The sequence below is a fragment of the Rhopalosiphum maidis genome, chromosome 1 (assembly GCF_003676215.2).
Source record: "Rhopalosiphum maidis isolate BTI-1 chromosome 1, ASM367621v3, whole genome shotgun sequence".
Taxonomy (NCBI): Eukaryota; Metazoa; Arthropoda; class Insecta; order Hemiptera; family Aphididae; genus Rhopalosiphum; species Rhopalosiphum maidis.
In genome coordinates, this window is record NC_040877.1 from 56,735,155 (window position 1) to 56,756,555 (window position 21,401).

At 26.0% G+C, this 21,401-nt stretch overlaps 3 protein-coding genes across 5 annotated transcripts; 2 read left to right on the plus strand and 1 right to left on the minus strand.

Annotated features, from left to right (window-relative positions):
- Window positions 1–3,567: 3,567 nt before the first annotated feature.
- Window positions 3,568–14,921, minus strand: LOC113555393 (MATH and LRR domain-containing protein PFE0570w-like). 2 transcript variants are annotated; one of them, XM_026959746.1, is made up of 9 exons: window positions 14,572–14,921; window positions 12,885–13,025; window positions 11,700–11,737; window positions 10,776–10,838; window positions 10,607–10,699; window positions 10,032–10,133; window positions 9,489–9,533; window positions 9,140–9,190; window positions 3,568–9,065 (listed from the first exon to the last, which is right to left on the minus strand). In XM_026959746.1, exons 2-9 carry the CDS (start codon window positions 13,022–13,024, stop codon window positions 3,664–3,666), a joined length of 5,934 nt encoding a protein of 1,977 aa, XP_026815547.1. In that variant the 5' UTR covers window position 13,025; window positions 14,572–14,921; the 3' UTR covers window positions 3,568–3,663. The 2 variants fall into 2 exon arrangements, with proteins under 2 accessions (XP_026815547.1, XP_026815548.1); XM_026959747.1 differs by lacking the exon at window positions 9,489–9,533.
- Window positions 14,922–15,108: 187 nt separating this feature from the next.
- Window positions 15,109–16,964, plus strand: LOC113549026 (histone H2A deubiquitinase MYSM1-like). Its single transcript, XM_026950169.1, has 6 exons — window positions 15,109–15,430; window positions 15,513–15,576; window positions 15,651–16,019; window positions 16,102–16,258; window positions 16,316–16,431; window positions 16,569–16,964. The coding sequence occupies exons 1-6, from the start codon at window positions 15,342–15,344 to the stop codon at window positions 16,659–16,661; spliced, it is 888 nt and encodes a 295-aa protein (XP_026805970.1). The 5' UTR covers window positions 15,109–15,341; the 3' UTR covers window positions 16,662–16,964.
- A 1,592-nt stretch (window positions 16,965–18,556) lies between these two features.
- Window positions 18,557–20,394, plus strand: LOC113547793 (FAS-associated factor 2). Of its 2 annotated transcripts, none has more exons than XM_026948294.1 (2): window positions 18,557–18,720; window positions 18,814–20,394. In XM_026948294.1, the coding sequence occupies exon 2, from the start codon at window positions 18,831–18,833 to the stop codon at window positions 20,151–20,153; it is 1,323 nt and encodes a 440-aa protein (XP_026804095.1). In that variant the 5' UTR covers window positions 18,557–18,720; window positions 18,814–18,830; the 3' UTR covers window positions 20,154–20,394. The 2 variants fall into 2 exon arrangements, with proteins under 2 accessions (XP_026804095.1, XP_026804094.1); XM_026948293.1 differs by having other exon boundaries at window positions 18,558–18,720; window positions 18,830–20,392.
- The last annotated feature ends 1,007 nt before the right edge of the window (window positions 20,395–21,401 follow it).

Below are 21,401 nucleotides of genomic sequence, written 5' to 3' on the forward strand. Positions count from 1 at the left end.
AGGTAATTCAAATTGTTTATTCCTGACAGCTGTAAGTTAGACTCCGATGAGATGTTAGGTAAACTTACAAAGTTAATTTTGTTCATTATGACCACAAAACGTTAATACAATTTTAAATAGATACAAGATAGAAAAATGAAAATAAACCAAGATGGCGATTTAAAAATATTGGATTTGGCATTTAGTAAGTTATCCAACACACTTCTGAATTGGTAATGAGACATAATTTATAAATGTTCATATTTCATACTCATGAAATAAACAATAAAGTTAATCTTTTCCTTGACGACAACAATTTTATTATTTTTGACAAAAAATGGCCAGTATAAAGAAATACAAAAAATAGTATAACACATATTATTACTTTGTGTTCATTTTTCTCATAAATATCATTTTATAATACACATGATTAATTTATAGTTTTTGGAGTATGTTTTAAAACCATATTTTTCATTATATATATTTTTGTTAAATATATATAAACAGTGGCGGATTGGGAGAAAAAAATAGCCCAGGAAAATCATAATTTTAAAGGGATCTCAGTATATATTATGTATATATATATTTATAAACACAATTTAGCTTTTAAATTTTTAAGTATTTTAATAAATTGATATAAAACAAGATAAAATAACTATTGTATATTTGTATATACTGTAGTAATCGTTATGTATATAATTTAAATTACAATCAATTTGATTTTAATGAGAAAGTTTATAATTTGTATTGTACTTTTGGTGTTTTATTTTTAGTTATAATATTTTACTTCTTTCGATTGAACTATACGTGAAAACATTTTAAACAACACACTAATAATACCAAAATTAACTTAACAAACTAATTTCTATATATTATTATATAAGTTCAATACAATTTGATTGCAATAGTCAATAGGCACCTAAGTCAGTTACATATAATATTATGCGCGTTCGTACGTCAGATATTCCCACGGACTGTATAATGATAAATATATATATATTATTATATTGTTTGTGGGCAATTTCCGATCGATTGATTGGTAACGTAAATATAATATCATGACAACGCGTATGTTTTGACGACGTTGTTGTTTATATTATTCAGCAAAGTATTTTAATTTCGAAAAATTACCAACGATTTTTAATATTAACCTAATAATGTATAATATGACGTAGATGTTTTTGTGATTATTTTTTTTTTGTTTTATCTTTTCTTTTAAAAAAGCATAATATATTATACAACCGTTAAGTATAATATAATAATAATATATTCACGTTTACGAAGATCTATCGATTCACAGTATTATATTATTTTTAAATCAACTACCCATATCGTCTGTTTCGCTTTGGGACACCAAACTTTTTACACTACATATGTCTTGTAATCTATTATTATTATATAGGTAATAATATTATATATCGTAGTCGGATACACCAGGTCTGTGGACCACGATCGCTCATTATTTTATTGTCTGTTCGTGTAATTTACGATAGTGTCTAAGAAACGTAAAAGTTTGCCTGTACCGCTGCAGTACCATAAGCTATATTACATTGCGATTTGCGATATAACATTATGATTTACGATTGCATAACATTGTCTAACACGCGCAACGGATATCGTTTGATGTGTCGGTCTGAATTTTTTTGTTAGACCAAAACAGCCGAATGAAACCTAAACCGCAAATCATAATGTACCAATAATATGACGTGTTTAAAACGTCTACGCGTATACGCCCAAAGTTGTATAACGCGTATATGAAAATCAGTAAAAACGGTTTCGCGGATGAATGTGTATAGCTATTCAGTGCAGGCAAATTCCGCTTAGATCAAACCTACGGCGACGACTGAATATGAATTAAAATTATATTATATTGCAGAATGAACATATATTATATTAGCCGATCTGTGTGTGAAGGAATCAAGGAAAACATTTTCTCCCTTCTACCTAAACGAATATATTAGTCGATAAAACGCCATTCCATTATACATAATATGAGTTGTTTACTAATTTTTATTTTCGTTTTTAGTCATTATTTTCGTATATTATACAAATATTTATGATAAGAATTTTGTCTCAGAAATAATCTTAAATTATGTTTTACAATAATAATATTAATAGGGTCATCAGTACCTAATCAGTATTCTTATAAAAAGTTTAATCATCCATATACAATCAACGCGTAAATAATTAAAATATTCATATGACAACGGGATTTTTATTCTATTAATTAACAACACAGAAAACGATTAATTTTGTAGATTTGTACGTTATCGAAATTCGCGGTTAGCGTCAAGTCGACCATATAATACATGAATAATTACGAATGTTGAAGACGTTTGTGGGTATCCAGTACCAGATTCAGTTCGGTTGATCGTGTTCTAAGGTACCGGCTGATGAGAACACAACGCTTTGACATACCTAATACAACTACACCCGCCAGAGTTCACGATAAATAGTATCCGGGAACGATGTACATGAATTATCTCCAAAGACTTCGAGGAGTCTTTCACAGTCATCTTTGTGCCGAATAGAATCTATCAAACGACCGGAACCCCCAAACAATATACGGTAAAAAGTATTTACGGACATAAAATCGCCGGACAGAATTCCTGCTTTACCTTTTTGACGGGAACTATAATACATTATAACCTGTACCGAAGAAATGCTCCGTTCTGCAGCACTAATTGTTACCGTGATTATGGTATGAGCTCAACGGCTTCAATTCGGAGGTAATTTTATATACTCGGCGAACGGCTCGAGAACAGAAATATAAAAGTGACAGGATAAGTCTGTGCACTACCGATTAACTGTGTGTAAAATTTGAAATTAATTATAAAACGTTACTATTTTTAACACATCTACGTATTATTTAATAAAACGATTCTGCTTTGGAATATGAAATTAAAACTATGTTATTCAAAAAAGTAAAAATCTTAAAAAAATACACAACGCATTACGATAGTAATGTAGTTATCTTTATTTTCAACATAATTATACTGAAATTATCCGATAAGGAAAACAAAGTAATGGTATACACTGTCTACATTACAGGTTAACTTAAAATGTATAAGACGTAATCTATTTTTTTTACACATATACATAACCAGGTATTTTCGCGAACTTCGTAAAAAATATCATCGCTCTTATAAAGAACCATTTAAAACTTACTTCATCATTATTGATACTGTTGACATTATCTACCTCCAATTCACCACTATTTCTTCATTTTTACTTAGCGTTTTGACTTTTTTTTTTTTGTTTGGCTTAAGGGTCATAACACAATGCTAAATAACCAACGATAGATTCAAGGGAGTTAGAAGGAACGGAAGACAGCTCCATATATTATGTAATTATGGATGAATAAACATAAAACAGAAAAATAAATACATTTTGAGTATATTAATATTATATTATAATTTTTTCTTATAATAAATTTAGGTTTTGTAAACATTTATAAAAAGTAAAACACACATCATGAATTAATATTTTATTAAACTAATATCAAGATACTTATAAAAATAATAAATATGAAAAATTATAAAATTTTTAATCCTTTTATATAACACTTTAATTTAATAATATGTATGTTTAAAAGACATTTTTTTTTTGCCAAAATATTTTTCTTATTTTCCTAATAGATAACTAAACTAAAATAAAAATTATAAATATATTTTGCGATGGACATTATTTTTGAAATTTGGAAGGTATACGACTTTCTGCACATTTTCTATTAGTTGAATTAGATACGTCAGATAATACAGGAACTCCTGAGAACTTAGGTATGGTTTTTTTTTGTTTAATACTATCATTAAGAGACGATATAGATGAATTATTAAATTCATCATTTTTTGATGATTTGTCAGTGACTTTGCATGGTATTTTACTTTTTGTTAGAACTTCTGACTTTTTCAAAGGTGTAGGTTTTGTAAAATTATCATTATTTTCTTCAAACTTTCCAAAGTTTAATTGTTGATAGCATTTGCCTGTTTTTATATTGTTTTCTTTTGTATTATTTGCACAAGATGGCTGTTTTTCACTGCTTCTGAACATGTTTTTAATTTTATAGAGCATCGACATTGGTGTCTTCAATGTCTCAGTTTCTACTTTCATTTTCTTTTCACTGATGTCATATTCTTGAGTAGTATCAATTTTCCTCTTATTATCTTCCTGTACATGATCTAATTCAATACTATGAAAAGAATCAATAATTGAACTTTTTTCTGGCGTTTCTGTAAGAAGCGATTCATCACTCATCTGTATATCAGTTAATAATTCAGTATTATTGTGCAAAAATGCGGATTCTTCAAATTGTACAGTTGTACTATTAATTTCATCTGAACTATTATCTATTGAATTTTTAGATCTATTATCAGAACCTATAGCTACTACTGGATTTTCCAATAAAATAATTGGTTGTTCATCAGATTTAGTAACAGGTATTGATACAAGAGACATCTCAATTAGATTAGAAAGATTTCTATCAGAATCTACAGATATTACATCAGTATTGTTTTTTACATCAACATCTTCCAATTGCCTCGGATCAATAATGCTGAAATCTACAATGGCAGGTTTATTTGAGTTAATACACAGTTCTTGGTTTGAATTCCCAGCAACCTGGGCAGAATCATTGATTTTATCGGAAGTAATATTTGATAACAATTTAACTTCTTTAGTAGATTTTTCTGCCACACAGTGTTCATCATGTTTTTGATTTGACTCATCTTGTTTAGTTGTTTGATTTAAAGAATTGGAAAGCTTGTCAACTACAATCTGTCTGTCGACCGATACCAATAGTTCTACATTGTTTAATTTCGTTATGTTATTTTGAGTCTTATTACTGGCACAAGAATTAATAGACAGATTTACATTTGAATCGGTTATTGTTTGATTAAAAGATAAGTTACTGAAATGTGATGTGTTCATTTTAATTGACTCATCAGTTAATAATTCTACATCAGGAGATAAAATTGTTGATAGATTATTTGATGAAGAGTTTTGAAAATCTTTACAACTAATTTCATCTTTAGAAACTATTTCTGAATTCCATATTTGATCAACTGAACTAAAGTTTATTAAGCTGTCATTATTGATAACATTTTCATTTGGGTATGTTTGTTGGGCACTTTTAAATGGAGTTTGATCAACAATACTGAAATTTAAAAGCTTCTGTTTTTTTTCTTGGTTGTCAAAAGTAGGTGTTTGTTGAATAATACTAAAATCCAATAGTTTTTGTGTTTTGGGAGTCTTATATTCCACTTGTTTTTCTTTTTGATTGTCACCAAAATTAAACATCTGTTCAAGATTTGTAAATTCTTCTAAGCTGTTATTAATGCTTTTAGTGATATCCAATAAATTTTGTTGTTGATTATCATTATTAAGTGTATTATCTTTGTCATCTTGATCAATAAAGTTTTCATCATTTTTTTCTGTTTCTGAAATAAGTTTAAAAGCAGCAAAGTTAGTTGAATTAATTTGGTTAGAATGCATTTTTTCATTGATACTTTCTGGAACAAGTAATTGTTTTGTAGTGATATTAGTAATCTGATCATCCATTTTGTTAAATGTATCAAATTTCATTTCAGATAATTCATCACTAATAATTGAATTTTCATTATTTTTTATTTTATTCACATTTTCAACTAATTGTGAACTTACAATAGTACTTTTCATTAAATTACTTGCATTTGCTTTTGTTGTTATTTGAATATTTGTTTCATTCACTATATCCACTTCAGATTTTGAAGCAACAGTTGATTCAACTATATTTACAACGGTTGATGTATTCAACAATTCATTATCTTTAATTACATTTACAATACTTTCAGATTCCAAAGTAATAGGTACATCATTATTAGAATTTAAAATATCTTCATTTTGCTCTATGTTATTACTAGACATTTCTAAAGTTGTATTTTCAATAATAACAGATAAATTTGATCCGTCATAATTTGAGACATTTGCATTTACATTCGTTGAATTTAATGTATCAGAAGAAAGTGTTTGTTCAATTAAACGTTCAAGCGTTTCATCGTCATAACTAGCTTTTGGTTTATTCAATATTCTATTTGGGCATTTTGCTGATGTAATATCTTCACATATTTCATTTACAGTTTGTTCAAAATCTAAATATTGTCTCATCATACATGACGGGTCTTCTAATGTTGTATTGCAAGTTATATTAACTTCATTATTTTCTAACAATGAACTATCAGAAACAATAGTATTTTTTAAGATACTCTTATCCAGCTTACTTAAATGCAATTTATCTTCTAAATGTATTGCTGGAATACTGGTGTTTTGGATAATATTTATAAATCTGTGTTTAGTATCATTGAAGGACTCCTTAAAATTCGTACTTGAGTTATTTATTTGATGTTTATTAGTGTACATTTTTTCATCCACAACACTAGTGTTAGATGATTTAATATTAACATCCATGGGCACTGGATATTCTTCATCATTATAATTATTGACATCAGTTGTTGTATTAGCCAAATCAGTCACAATATTCATGGACTTTTCATCATCAAATTTATGTTCAGAGACATTTAAAGTATTTTCAGTATAATCAGTTTTATTTAAGGATTTGTTCAAATCCATACTTTGGTTGTGTGTTGGATGTTTACTAGTGTACATTGTTTCATCAATTATTGTATCTGTGACACTAGTGTTAGATAATTTAATATCAACTTCTATGGGCACTGAATATTCTTCATCATTATAATTGTTTGCATCAGATGTTGGATTAGCCAAATCGATCACAGTATTCATTGAGTTTTCATCATCAAATTTATGCTCAGTGACATTTAAGGATTTATTCAAAATCATACTTTTGTTGTTTGGTTGGAGTCTATTTGTGTACATTGTTTTATCAAATCTTTTATCTGTAACAGTAATATTAATAGATTTTTCTTTATCATAATGATCATTTACACCTGATGTTGGAATAGCTTGAGCAATAATTATATTGGACATTACACATATGGACTTTTCATTATCAAATTCTTGCTTTGTGTCATTTAAGGAATAATTCAAATTTATACTTTGATTGTTTGTGGAAAGTTTGCTAGTGTGCATAGTTTCATCAATTGTTGTATCTGCGACACTAGTATTGAATGATTTAATATCAACTTCCATGGGCACTGAGTATTCTTGATCATTATAATTATTTGCATCAGATGTTGGATTAATCAGTTCGGTCACAGTATTCATTGACTTTTCATCATCTAATTTATGCTCAGAGACATTTAAAGTATTATCAGTACAATCAGTTTTATTTATGGATTTATTCAAATCCATACTTTGGTTATTTGTTGAAAGTTTATTTGCATATATTGTTGCATCAAATACTTTATCCTCAACACTGGTATTAATAGATTTTACTTCATCAAAACTATCACTTACACCTGAAGTTGGAGTAGTTTGGGCAATAGTTACATTGGACATAATACATATTGACTTTTCATTATCAAATTCTTGCTTTGTGTCATTTAAGGAATAATTCAAATTTATACTTTGATTGTTTGTGGAAAGTTTGCTAGTGTGCATAGTTTCATCAATTGTTGTATCTGCGACACTAGTATTGAATGATTTAATATCAACTTCCATGGGCACTGAGTATTCTTGATCATTATAATTATTTGCATCAGATGTTGGATTAATCAGTTCGGTCACAGTATTCATTGACTTTTCATCATCTAATTTATGCTCAGAGACATTTAAAGTATTATCAGTACAATCAGTTTTATTTATGGATTTATTCAAATCCATACTTTGGTTATTTGTTGAAAGTTTATTTGCATATATTGTTGCATCAAATACTTTATCCTCAACACTGGTATTAATAGATTTTACTTCATCAAAACTATCACTTACACCTGAAGTTGGAGTAGTTTGGGCAATAGTTACATTGGATATAATACATATTGACTTTTCATTATCAAATTCTTGCTCAGTGTCATTTAAGGAATAATTTAAATTTGTACTTTGGTTGTTTGCGAGAATTTTGCTAGTGAACATAGTTTCATCAATTGTGGTATCTGCGGCACTAGTATTAGATGATTTAATATCAACTTCCATGGACACTGAACAATCATCATTATAATTATTTGCATCAGATGTTGGATTATCCAAATTGATTACAATATTTATTGATTTTTCATCATCAAATTCATGCTCAGTGACATTTAAAATACTTCCAGTATGATCAGTTTTATTCAAATCCATACCTTGGTTATTTGTTGAAAGTTTATTTGCATATATTGTTCCATCAATTATTTTATCTACTACACTGGTATTAATTGAATTAATATCAACTTCTGTAGAAATTGAGTTTTTTGAATCATTATTATCATTTACACTTGTTGGTATAGCTATGTTCGACATATTATATACTGACTTTTCGTTATCAAATTTGTGTTCAGTATCATTTAAACCACTTTGGATATGAACGGTTTCATTTAAAGATTGATTTGAATCTATACTTCTGTTTGTTATTTCATCAAACACCATACCTGCACTCTTATTCATAGAGACAGTATCCTTCAAATCATTTGATATTAACGATTCTCCATTATTTTCATCAATCAATTTATTAATTTCAAATACATTTTCATTAGAAGTCTGATTCAAATTCTCAGTAGATGTTCCATGACATATTTCAGTAATTGATGATTCATTAAATTTTTCTTTTGTTTCCAAATGTCTATTACTGATGTCATTTAAAATGAAAGGAGAATTAATGACTTTTGGTAATATAGGAGTTGTAGTTTCTTCGATCCTATCCATAAACGGAGCAGATGCTATAAGAGTCTTAGCACGTAACGATTGTTTAGTGACACGCAAATCAAATAATCTTTGTTTTCCAGGTGTAATACTATATTCATCAGTAACAATTGAATCTTCACTAACATCACCAAGTTCTAAGTCACTATAAATACTTAAATCAGTATCGTCTTTTTGACTACAATGTATTAAAGTGCACACATTACTAGAATCATCTAACACATTTAGCTGGCGGATACTAGTGCTTTGTTCAATTATACTCGAAACAGATAAGTGTTCGGATGAATTAGTTTCATCATCTAAAATACAAATACAAATAAAAATTAATAAAAATAAAAATAAATAATATACATCAATTATTTAAAATACGTACAGTCATAATTGTTTTGCATTTCTTGGGGATCCGTAAAGCTAACGGTTTCATCTAAAAAATAAATTACAATTATTAATTTATTATTAGTTGTATCAGTTATAACTATAATTTTATTGAATATTGAACATTAAGCTTAATCGTATGCACTGAAAAATGGATGATTTCCATGTTATTGTAACGATTGCACATCATTACATTATATTTATTTAATAGGAAACAGTTAAGTAAACAATATGAATAAATAAAATATTTAAATATTGTTAGTGTTTACTAATCTAAAATTTATTAATATATTAAAGATTTTAGAACCAATTACCTATGTCAAGGAAATATTACTATAAATATATACCTTCAAATGAAGACTTATTTTGATCATCCGATAAAGAAGATTCATCTAAAATCAAAAATTATAAGATACATCAAAATTATTTTTAAATTTTAGAATTAGTAATAAACAATAACTAAAGATAGGATTGAAATGCTTCGGCATGTTTTTTTTTTTATAATTTTTGATTAATGCTTTTGTTTATTATGTTTATGAATTACATCAAATACAAGAAAATGGTGATTATCTTATTTTTCATGTTTTAATAAAAATAGATATCAATGCATGTTATATAATTAATATATAAAATCTATGTTATAAGATATATTGTACCAGGGACGATTGGAAAAAGAAAATAATAATACATTATCTATCCAAAAAAATACCTAAGTTTTTATTTAGATAACAAATAACTTTCATCTACACATATAAATTAAATAGCACTTCAGAGTTATAATTACAACATAAACGATACGTACAACTATTAAAACACAGTCAATGTGTGTTGTCGTAAAATGATTTAGTATTAGTATAAAGAAATAAAATATGTATGTATATATATATTACTTGATGATATTGATCCCATTCTAATGTATCTATTAATAACTTCTGTATCGATCAATTTTGCATTTGGTATACATTTTGAGGAACATGGCGAAGAAAATCTTACTGTAAAAGAAAATTTGAAATAGATAAATACTATAGATTATAATGATATAATAAGATAATTTATAACAAGCATTTGGTTTCCTTTCAAAAAACTAGGTGTTTTTGATTTATAATTTTATTTCAAAAAAAGGTAACCCTGCTGTACACTACGTGTCAATCATGGATATAATATATAATTTTTTTTTTTAAAAAAAAAAAAACGAATCTGAGGATGAATGATCTATTTCACAATACTTATGTCTTTTAGGTCATTTAAAATATATAATATTATGAAAGGTTGATATAATTTTTTTAGAAAATTTTACATTTATTATATTATTGGTATTTACAATTTATTCTAAGAAATCATGATTTAAGTTAAAAATTAAACTATTTTACTGCCCCAAAAGGAAATAACAGAAACAATAAAAACACTACATGATTGTTAAACCAATTAATTTATTGAATCAGAATTAAAAATAAAAAAAACTTACAATTAGTATCTTCAGAAATGCTTTGTTTTAATTCTATTTTACCAATTTCTTCTTTATCTTTATCAAAATTATTTGTTGATTGAGTTATATTAACTAAAAGTAAAAATAAATGTACTTTAATTGTTCGATAAATTTAAACTAAATTATAATTTTAATAAAAAATGTTTACTTGAATTATCTTCTTCACATGTTGTTGTGTTTTTATTAGAAACATCCAAAACAGTAGATTTATCTAAGAAAAATAACAGATGATTAATACAATTAAATTTAGTTTCCAGAAAAAATATATATGCATTTATAAGATTTTTAATAAATTAACATACAAAAATCATTGCTTTAATTAAAAAACAATTAATAACAATAGAAATTAAGTTTTAATATAAATTATTGAGTAAATAAAATAATTATATTTCTATTGAACTTGAAAATACAACAAAGTTTATTTGATTAATCCAATTATACTCAGTTTTATGAGAGAAGGAACTCATTTCACGCACATAACTGATGTTGCAATAGGCACAAAATCCAAATTTCCACCACTTCTCGTACCCAAACAAGTGCTGGGAGATGTATAGCATCCGATGACATATCGAGTTCTTTTTCTCATAAAATGGAGTATACATATTATTTAAAATTAAATATTAAGAGTATAACGTATTGTTGAACATTTTTTATTTTCTAATTATTATTATCTCCAATAGATAAAATGTGTAACTTTGAATTTTAATAATATTACCTAGTATAAAATTATTGATCAGCAAATATTTTAAGACACATACTATTTTTAACTAAATGTAACATTTCCTAATATTTAATGATAATACAACAATCAGCTATCTTGTCATATGCGCTTTACCACAAATTACGGTTTACCTTTAATTACAGGACGCTTGTCATATGCGTTCTACTATTCAATTTATATCTTTATTTCGACAAATTTAACACATTTCTGAATAATCTTTAAATATATATAACCTATGATCCTATTTTTTAATCTTAATACATGGTAGGCAAAACTCCATCAAAATTTAGGCAAGTAATAATAAATGGAAAATAGTATAAGTAACATAATTAATTTATAGTTTATACTTACCATTTTTTTCATCTTCGTCTTGCTCAAAAAGAGATTGGCTAAAAGTAACACATAAAATGCAATGATAAATGATTTATTTTTAACTTTTATTTATATGATGTAGGTACATCATAATTCAATTTAATTAATTATTTAGTCTTATATATATATGTATAAAGGCATGCAAGTGAATACCGCTCTACTGTATATTAGGTGTTGAGTGGGTCATTATAGTGTGTTAAATTCAAATTTAGTGGTATTAAGTCAATTCACGTTAAAAAGCGACTCAGGCGACCATCTTCTGCACATGAGCGTGTCATTGAAAACTAGTCACCACCTGGGTCACTTCTAAACGTAAATTGACCACAGGTATCAGAAAAACAGAACAGTATATTAGTCTAGATCACAAAATATACTTAATGAAATGTTTTTTTGATATACATGGCTATTAAAATCATTTATTGTAGTTTTAAACTTATGTAGATTGATGAACTTAAAATGTCTATACAAAATAATTGTATTTATATATTTTTAATATTTTATGGTTATGGTATGATGAATTACTTCTGATAAATCTTATACTACATTTTCAAGATGAAAAGTTTTTATAAATTTCCAATTATTTGTGATTTTAATGAATTATAACTTCAAATGCATTAAAACTATAATTGTGTTAGTTAATTTGTATACAGATATTAGACAATAATTTTGACCCAACAAAGAATTTTTTATTGACAATTATTGCAAAATAAAAAAAAAAAAATTTTTTTTTAAAAATTGTATTAACGAAAATGATAACATAAACATTTAATAAAAATTCTAAGTATCTGAAGTTTTTTAATTACCTGTACCAAAATACCAAAATTAAATTTTCATAAAAATATTCAGTTTTCTTTTGATACCCCTCCCTCCCACTAGGGTTCTTCAAACTTCCAACTAGATTCAAATATCCAAAATGTTTTACTACCAAAAATCAACCCCATTTTTGAAAATCACATCAATGTAAAATCTATGCATTCATTGCTTCACTCAGAATCTAGTAACTGCTAATGAAATTTATAATGCAAAAGAATAAGGTATAAATACGGATACTTATAAAACTACAAGATTAAACTTATAACAAAATAAGGGTTTAATTTGTTTAAATAAAATATATATTTAACAAAAATAATTTAAATAATTCTATATGTTAAACATATTTCTTACCTCAATTCAAAATCTGAAGGTAAAACAGTACGGCGTGGTAATCTATTATATCTATTTAGTTGACTTTCAGTCACTGGACCAAAACATACAACACCATCATCATATTCATTTGTAATTAAACTGACGTTATTTGAATCCATTCTGAAAGAAATTTATAATTTATTATTATATGACTATATGCTATTTATATATTATTAAAATATTAACTAATCAAATTGTATGTATCTACCTATCTATCAATCTATTTTGTAAATATGCTTCATTTACTTATCTTGAGTTATTCTTATTTTTATAACCAATAATGGTGTTATTTAAATTATGGAGGATATTATTTATCACTACCAATACAGAAATGTATATAGGACTATCATTAATTAACAATCCATAGTGAAAATTGAATTTAGTGTACAGTAAAACCTAGATAAAACGGAATCGCCTGAGACCATGCAATTTTTCCGTGTTAACAGGGTTTTTGTTTTATTAAGGTATTACTGTATTATAATTAAAAATATATACAATTTTTTTAAGATATTTGTATTTAACAGTATCTTTTAATAAAGTATAGATGTAAAAATGCAAAGAATTCTTATTTAACTATTATAATACAATGAGTTTCAGACCTGATTACAAATGTTAAAACCAAGTATATAATATTGTGAATTTTGGTTAATTAATGATTAAAAAATACCAAAATGGTCTAAATATAAATTTGGTTATAAGATATTTTTTTAATATTTATTATAACCAGTTGGGCTATCAACAATAACTTGGTAATGGGAAGCCATAAGAAAAACTCCAGAACATTTAATATCATAGGCAAATATATATTATAATATTCTTTGTAACAAAATTTAGCATTATTTTTATAAGTTAATAGTTTCTCTAATTCCCATTATAAATGTCTTAAAATCTAAATATTTTCAATAAATTTAATGTATGAAACAAACCATTTATATATTATCAGTTGATATCTTACATTAGAAAGGTTCTAAGGAAATTTCCTCAGTAAAATTAAATAAAAATAGCAATATTCGAGGCAATATCAATTTATAGATAAGCCACATATTATTATCTTGAAACCAATATTTTGTAGATTAACAACATATCTTAAAATCTAGTCATGAAATATTAGGTTTACATTAAGATTATATATATATATATATAGATCTATTTTTTTTCAATGGAAAAAATATATATATACTTTTTGTTTAAATAACTATTAAGTTCAGGTCAAAAAACATCAAATCAAAGTTTTAGAATGATTTTAATGTACAAATTAGTGTAATTTAATATAATAAAATGTACTTATTGTACGCATTGTCTATTTTATATAGATAGTAAGTAAATCACTATACTAATAAAGGATCAATTTGAAAACAAGTTATTTTTGAGGCTTTTTTTCTAATCATAATCACCTATATTAACAAAAGTATTCTAAAAAATAATAATAAAGCATAATAGTATAATAGTATAATACTCTGTACTACTTTTTTTCTTTAAATATTAAATAGATGCCTAAATTTATAATTGAAGACTTGACTTTCCTTCAACAAAAATATATATTCCTATATCTAGTGTCTACAGTAATAATAAAATTGTCTAGAAAACTACAATTAATATTTATTAATTTTTTCAATTGTATTATACAGAAAAGCATAGAGTATATAGTAATAGTAGTAGTACTCACCTTAATTTTTAAAACTAATAGAAGACAAAAGTATTTTCACTCGCTGTAGACGTAGTAATCGAAACCAAAATAATTTTTATATTAAATTAAATTTAAAAGATTTAAAATGGAAATCCCAAATGTTTAGGGAATTATATTCCAAGTATAGTTACAACATATGAATTTAAACACTAAATTTATTGACCAACTTACACCTACCTACGACATAACATAAAAATTGAGTTATTGAACTACGACACACGTCGCACTCGACAAACCGAAACAGAATAACGATTAACGAATAATTCGTTATTACACAATACGCAGAGAATTTAATATGAAAAAGCTTTGTTAGTTTTCGATTATGTTTTTTCCGTTAAAATCAGTATGGCCGTTATTCAAAAATATTATATTTTATTCGCAATGCGCATGCGTAATCTCGAACTTAGATGTCGCGCTGTCGAGGGTAAATTCACGAGTATGAAGTGAGTGACGCGACCGGCGATACTATTGAAACGTATTCATAACTAGGTTCATATACTTTGCCAGATTCACATGTCTTGTCTTCACTCTATATATCACATCTGTACACAGATTCCCTTTCGCCTTTTACCGCTCTACATATGTTGTCCACGTTGCTTGGACGTCGCGAATTTGCGGTCGAAGTAGTTACTGATCAATTGCCGAAATTGCCATACAATTCGTCCAACACTAAGTGCTCTAATTAGTTTGATTATTAGTCAATGAGAAGGACTGCATGGTTTTTTTTCTGAAGTCTGAATTTATGTGTGATGGACGACGAAATAATAGACGTGATTACTGAATGTAGTTTCGATTATTTGGAATCTCTGTATGAACCGTGGAACAAGATCAACTCGACGTAAGCAATAATTGCGATCTTATGGTCGTCTAAAAAGTCTTATAAGTTATTACTAATGAGACTGTATAATGGTTTTCCCTAGGTCATATAACCCAATTAGTCCTCAATGGTTGATTCAATTGGCAGATGATTGGAACTCTGAACATGTAAGTGTTCATAAGTGGGTGTAATTGTTATTAGACTAAACATGGTCTACATTGTCTGTAATTCTATTTTGTAGAGCGTACGCAAGGATGATTCAAGAAAATTGAAAAAACGTCTGTCTGAAGATGTCTGTGATGAATCTAAATATCGTGAAATTCTCAATAAATATAAAGAGAATGATGTATTTGTATTACCAAACGGTGAAGAAATAGTTAGGGTTCGTAATGATTCCAGCTCTGAATCAGAAATCGATATTATGGATGGTGAAACTAATAATAATATTGAGGATTGGCAATCAGTTGTGTCACATGGTTTCACTAGAGATATTGAGCAAATACCAGCACCTACCCAAGAAAGGCATCTAGATAGTAATATTATAACTGCAGATGAAAGATATTATCATCCTAACTTATTTGGAAAAAAAGATGATAAAAAATATTTAAAGGTAATCTAATAATCTAATAATCATTCTGTATTGTAAAATTGTTATATTTCCTTTTTAAAAATGTATTTATATTTTTATATAGGTAAGAAATACTATTATAGAATTATGGAAATCAAATAAGCCATGTTATGTATCAAAATCATTTGCTAAACAAAAAATGAAAAAGTGTGGTACAGCAAAAGAAATTGGACAGGTCCATTCATATCTTGAGCATAGAGGGTACATTAATTTTGGATGTGGTAAGTAATTGATCATGGAATATTATAATTTTGATTAAAAAATTAATTTACTTTTAGATGAATGTAAATATCATAAGAATGTAAAAAAAGAATTAGTTAAAGCCAGAATATTAAAAACTCAATATAATTTAAAGCCACCTTTACTTCATGGGAAAAATAAGTCTTTTAAAAAAGTAAGTATTCTGAATATATTTTTATAAAAAGGTGAACTCTTTTTATGACTAATTAAGAAATTGATTATGTACTTGTAATTTTGTTTTATAAAAAAAAAATTCTATTGCTTGTTTATAAATAATGTATTACGTTTCAGATAAAGGCAATGGGTGGTTACACAATATGCCATGATAAATCTTCATCACAATGGGAGCATAACTATTCCGTTCCAAAAAAAAACAAACGTTAATTAAAATACTGATTTTATAAAAAAAAAGCATTTTGGCTGTGAATGGGTTACATTTTGGTTACATTAATTTATTATTAATATGTGATGATTTTTTTTTTTTTTTAAATGATGGGCAGTCAAATGCAAATAGTTTTAATTAATTATTAATTATTAAACATATCTAAACTATTATTGTAAATTGAATAAATATCAAAAAAAGTGACCCATATTCAAAACTTGAATTGTAAATTGCTTATGTTATAACTTATTTAATCTGATTGCTATAATCGTTGACTTTTTTTATTGTTATACCATTTTTTAACTAAATATTTAGAAACTGGTATCTTATAAAATAACTGATTGTATTAACATATGTTTATGTGATGATTATTATTGAATATTGTATATTGATATAAAATATGAATTTAGGATATTATTAAGTTAAAAAAACTACTATTTTTATTTAATACATGTAGTTTTTTTATGTTTGATACAATAATAAATTAATGCATTTTTTTAATATTACATTATGTATTATATTTAATATTAATGCGTTTCTATAAATAAAGATAATTTTTTTATATCTTCTATGTGTTAAATAAAAACTGTTACCAGTTAATTTAACCTGTCATTTGGAAAATGAAAGAAAATAATGTGTATGGCATTATAAAACTAATTTATTATACAAAAAACATGTTACCTAATCTAATGGTCTACTGTTATAGTTTAAAAAAACAATATTTTAACCATTTGAAAATTTAGTTATGAATGGTCATATAAATAATTGAGAAATTAAGATTATTTCAAGTTATAACACATTAAACTATTTAAGTATCAACAAAATAATTGACTATGTAAAATTACTCAATTACTATATAAGAAAATTAAGTCTTGTTTGATTAAATGTGGACTATATAATAAAATTTGTCACGCTATATGTAAATTATAAATTAAATAATTGTGTTTTATCGTATAAATTGACAATAATATTTGGCGGAAAACAATGAACTAAACCTACATGCAATACCGCGATCGCGTATCGATGATATCTTAATCAATAATCTTATCTTTATATAGGATTTATCCCAAACAAGTCTTTTATTGGACCTGCTAGACATAATTGAGAACTATGGGTAAACTTTATTACACTAAGAACATGTTATATCATATGTGTTCTCTTTGTTTTACATGCTTAAAACAGCAAATTTATGTTCAGTACAATCCATCTTACAATAATGAGTACATTTACCCATTATTAAATTTAAAGGTGAGAATATTATCACGGGAACCTCATAGGTTTTTTTTAATATAACTTCAGAGTGAGTTATGAGCAGTTTAAAGTTAAAATACTTTACATAGTTACAACTTACTTTAAAATGATAATATCAATTAAATTATTAAAAATCTGTAAGATGCCCACGATTATATTATTACCTTAAAGTTTAAATATAGGTAAATTAAACTAAATTTACTTTAAAATTAGTTAACATATAATGGATTTTCTGAACGACAACTTGCCAAGTTGTATGTATAAAAAACTGAGACAATTGAATATAATATGCGGGTTTCAAAAATCAAGATATATATATATAGATTCTCATGTTGAAGATTTAAAGATTTTGAAAATATCATGACGGTGTTGGGTGTTGGTACAGCCACGAAATCTTTAAACTAGATTTAAAAATAATTATTTCATAAATAAATAGATTTTTTACAATAAATTGGTAAATTATAAAAAAATTTAATAAATTTAAAAACTATTATTATTTTTACCACAATTTGCGACTTAAAAAGGGATTTTTTTTTACAAAAATATATGTAAATTGGTAACACTCACAAAATTATCAACGTTGATTTTACTTATCATAATAATGTAATTATTATTTTGTATTATTCATCAAAACTTTCTAAATGTTTTTGTATTATCTATAAATCTATAATTCTCTAATTTCAACTTACTGCTCTGACAATTTTTTAATATTTTCTGTTGAGAAACTACATACATTCATATATATATATATTTTTTTTTACCGTAAACTTATTTTGTTATTTTGTAATTCAATGAAATTGGACTACTGAGGTAAGTTGATCAATCTTATAATGTTTCCATTATTATTTATTATTTAATAACTTTTATATTTTTACTCTATTGTTATTTTAACAATTTTTTAAGATAAATTCTATTTTAGAATGGACCAAGAAGACTTCACTGCTGATCTCTGTGCCGAACAGATTGGCAAATTATTTCAATTTCAGGATCTTACTGGTATTGAGAGTTTGCCTACATGTCGAGATGTACTACAGAGACATCATTGGGATATAGAATCTGCAGTTCAAGATCAGTTAAACCTAAGAGAAGGTCGCCCATCTGTATTCGCTGGTACATCAGAAACATCATCCGCTCCGACAGTTTTAGTTGATCCGACCAGACAACAAATATTTAACCCAGAGGCCTCTGGAACTGGAAATTTTTTATCATTTGTGTTAGATTATATATTAAGAACATTTTACAACACATTTGTATCGGTGGTACGATTTACTTGGAGTTTAGTCTGGCCAGAACCTCGACCTCCAATTACAGACCCTGTTGCTGATGTTGGAAGATTTATTCAAAACTATGAGTCTGCGTATGGAAGTGAACATCCAGTTTATTATAGAGGATCATATAAACAAGCATTAAATGATGCTAAACAAGAATTGAGATTTCTTGTTATTTATTTACATCAAAATGATCAATCTGATTGTTCTAATTTCTGTTCATCTGTATTGCCTAATAGCAACGTTATTTCTTTCCTTAATGAGAGTAACATATTATTTTGGGCTTGTGAACAAGATTTGAATGAAGGTAATAGAGTTGCCACTGCACTTCAGGCCAATGTGTATCCTTATGTGGCTGTAGTTGTACTCAGAGAAAGTCGAATGACCCTAGTTGGACGAATGGAAGGGCCTGTGTCACCCGAAGAATTTATAAGAAGATTGCGATCTGTGTTTGAAGCTAATGAAGCATATCTCATAGCTGCTCGTGCTGAAAGAATCGAACGTAGTTTTAATCAATCCTTACGTGAACAGCAAGACCGAGCATATTTAGAATCATTGCGTGCAGATGAAGAAAAAGAGCAGATTAAAAGAGAAAAAGAGTATCAAGAACAAGAAGAACGTTTACTACAAGTAAAGTTAGAAGAGATAGAACAAGCACATAAGGATGAACTGAAAAAACAGAAAGTAGAAATGTTGGCTAGTATTCCACAAGAGCCATCTTTAGAAGAACCTGGATCATTAACAATTGTATTTATTATGCCTGGTGGTGTAAGAATAGAAAGGCGATTTTCAGAGATGTCTCCTGTATCAGATGTTTTAAATTTTGTATTTTGTCATCCAAGTTCACCAGATACTTTTGAAGTGGCCACTAATTTTCCAAAACGAGTTTTGAACGTTGAAGACCGAAATAAAACACTTAAACAAGCAGGCTTACAAAAAAGAGAAGTTCTCTTTATAAACGATTTAGATTCGTGAATAAATAAATAATATATTAAAATAATTTATTAAAAAGTACCTATAAATGTAAGGAATAAATATTATAAATAATATAATGTGAAAATTACATTGGTACATGTATAATGGTGTTTTTAATTTAAAAATGTTTAATTGAAAGTTGAGGATGTAGAGCCAATTACCAGTTAATTATTATAATATAATATATATTATTTACATATATATTTTTTTTTACTTTTACTCGTTACTTCAAAAACTTTATTTAACTTCTATTTGATCTTGTGGTCAATATATCTTGCACATAGAAACTGCATTGTTTTAATATTTTCTTTAATGTGTGATAAATTATAATAAATGGTTTTGTTTTGATTTTGTGATTCAATTTTTATTTTTTAAATATTTTATTAATTAATTTCTATCAACTAGTATTTCGAATCTTTAAATTCAGTTTTTATTTAAGTAAAAATACAACTGTATATTACTGTATTAAGGTTTAAAATACTATTTATAACACTAAATATTTAATTTCAATTGAAGTAATAAAAATTAATCAAAATAAAAATCTACAAAGATATTTTATAAAATATAATATTTTTATTGAAGTATAAATAGTATCAATATAGTTAACACAATGATATGAGCACGGACAATAGAAATATTAAATAAAACAATTGTTGACTTTTGAATTATATTATTTATAAAATAAAGTTTTTTTGATTTCTGTAGAAATCGTTTGTTTTAAATATTATAAATTTAAACAAATATCTATATTTTTAAATTGATCCTAATTTTTAAAATTTATTATCATTTATTCAGTGTTGAGTAAGTTACTTTTTAAAAGTAACTAAGTTATGTTACAAGTTATAAAATAAAAAAGGTAACTAGATTACTTGTAAGTTACTTAAGAATAAAGTAATGCATTATATTACTTTTTTTTACTCAAAAGTAACTTGTTACAATGACGTGACTCTTATGTTATTTAAGTTTCATAAAAAAAGTCAATCATGTTTTATATTTATTTTATACAATAATATATCTTCAAAATTTTGATCAGTTATACGTGTTCTTTTTTTTGTTTAAATGTCTTCAGCTACACTAGAGCCACAAAAGTGCCCTCATTACACCATGATATATATCTCCCAAAAAAATTAAAATATAAAAATATAATTAAATTTATAATGTAACGAGTTCTTCTGGTAAGTTACTTCTTAATAATTAATGTCGTTACTCTTTCCGATACCCAAAAATAATAGTAACCATAACGTTACT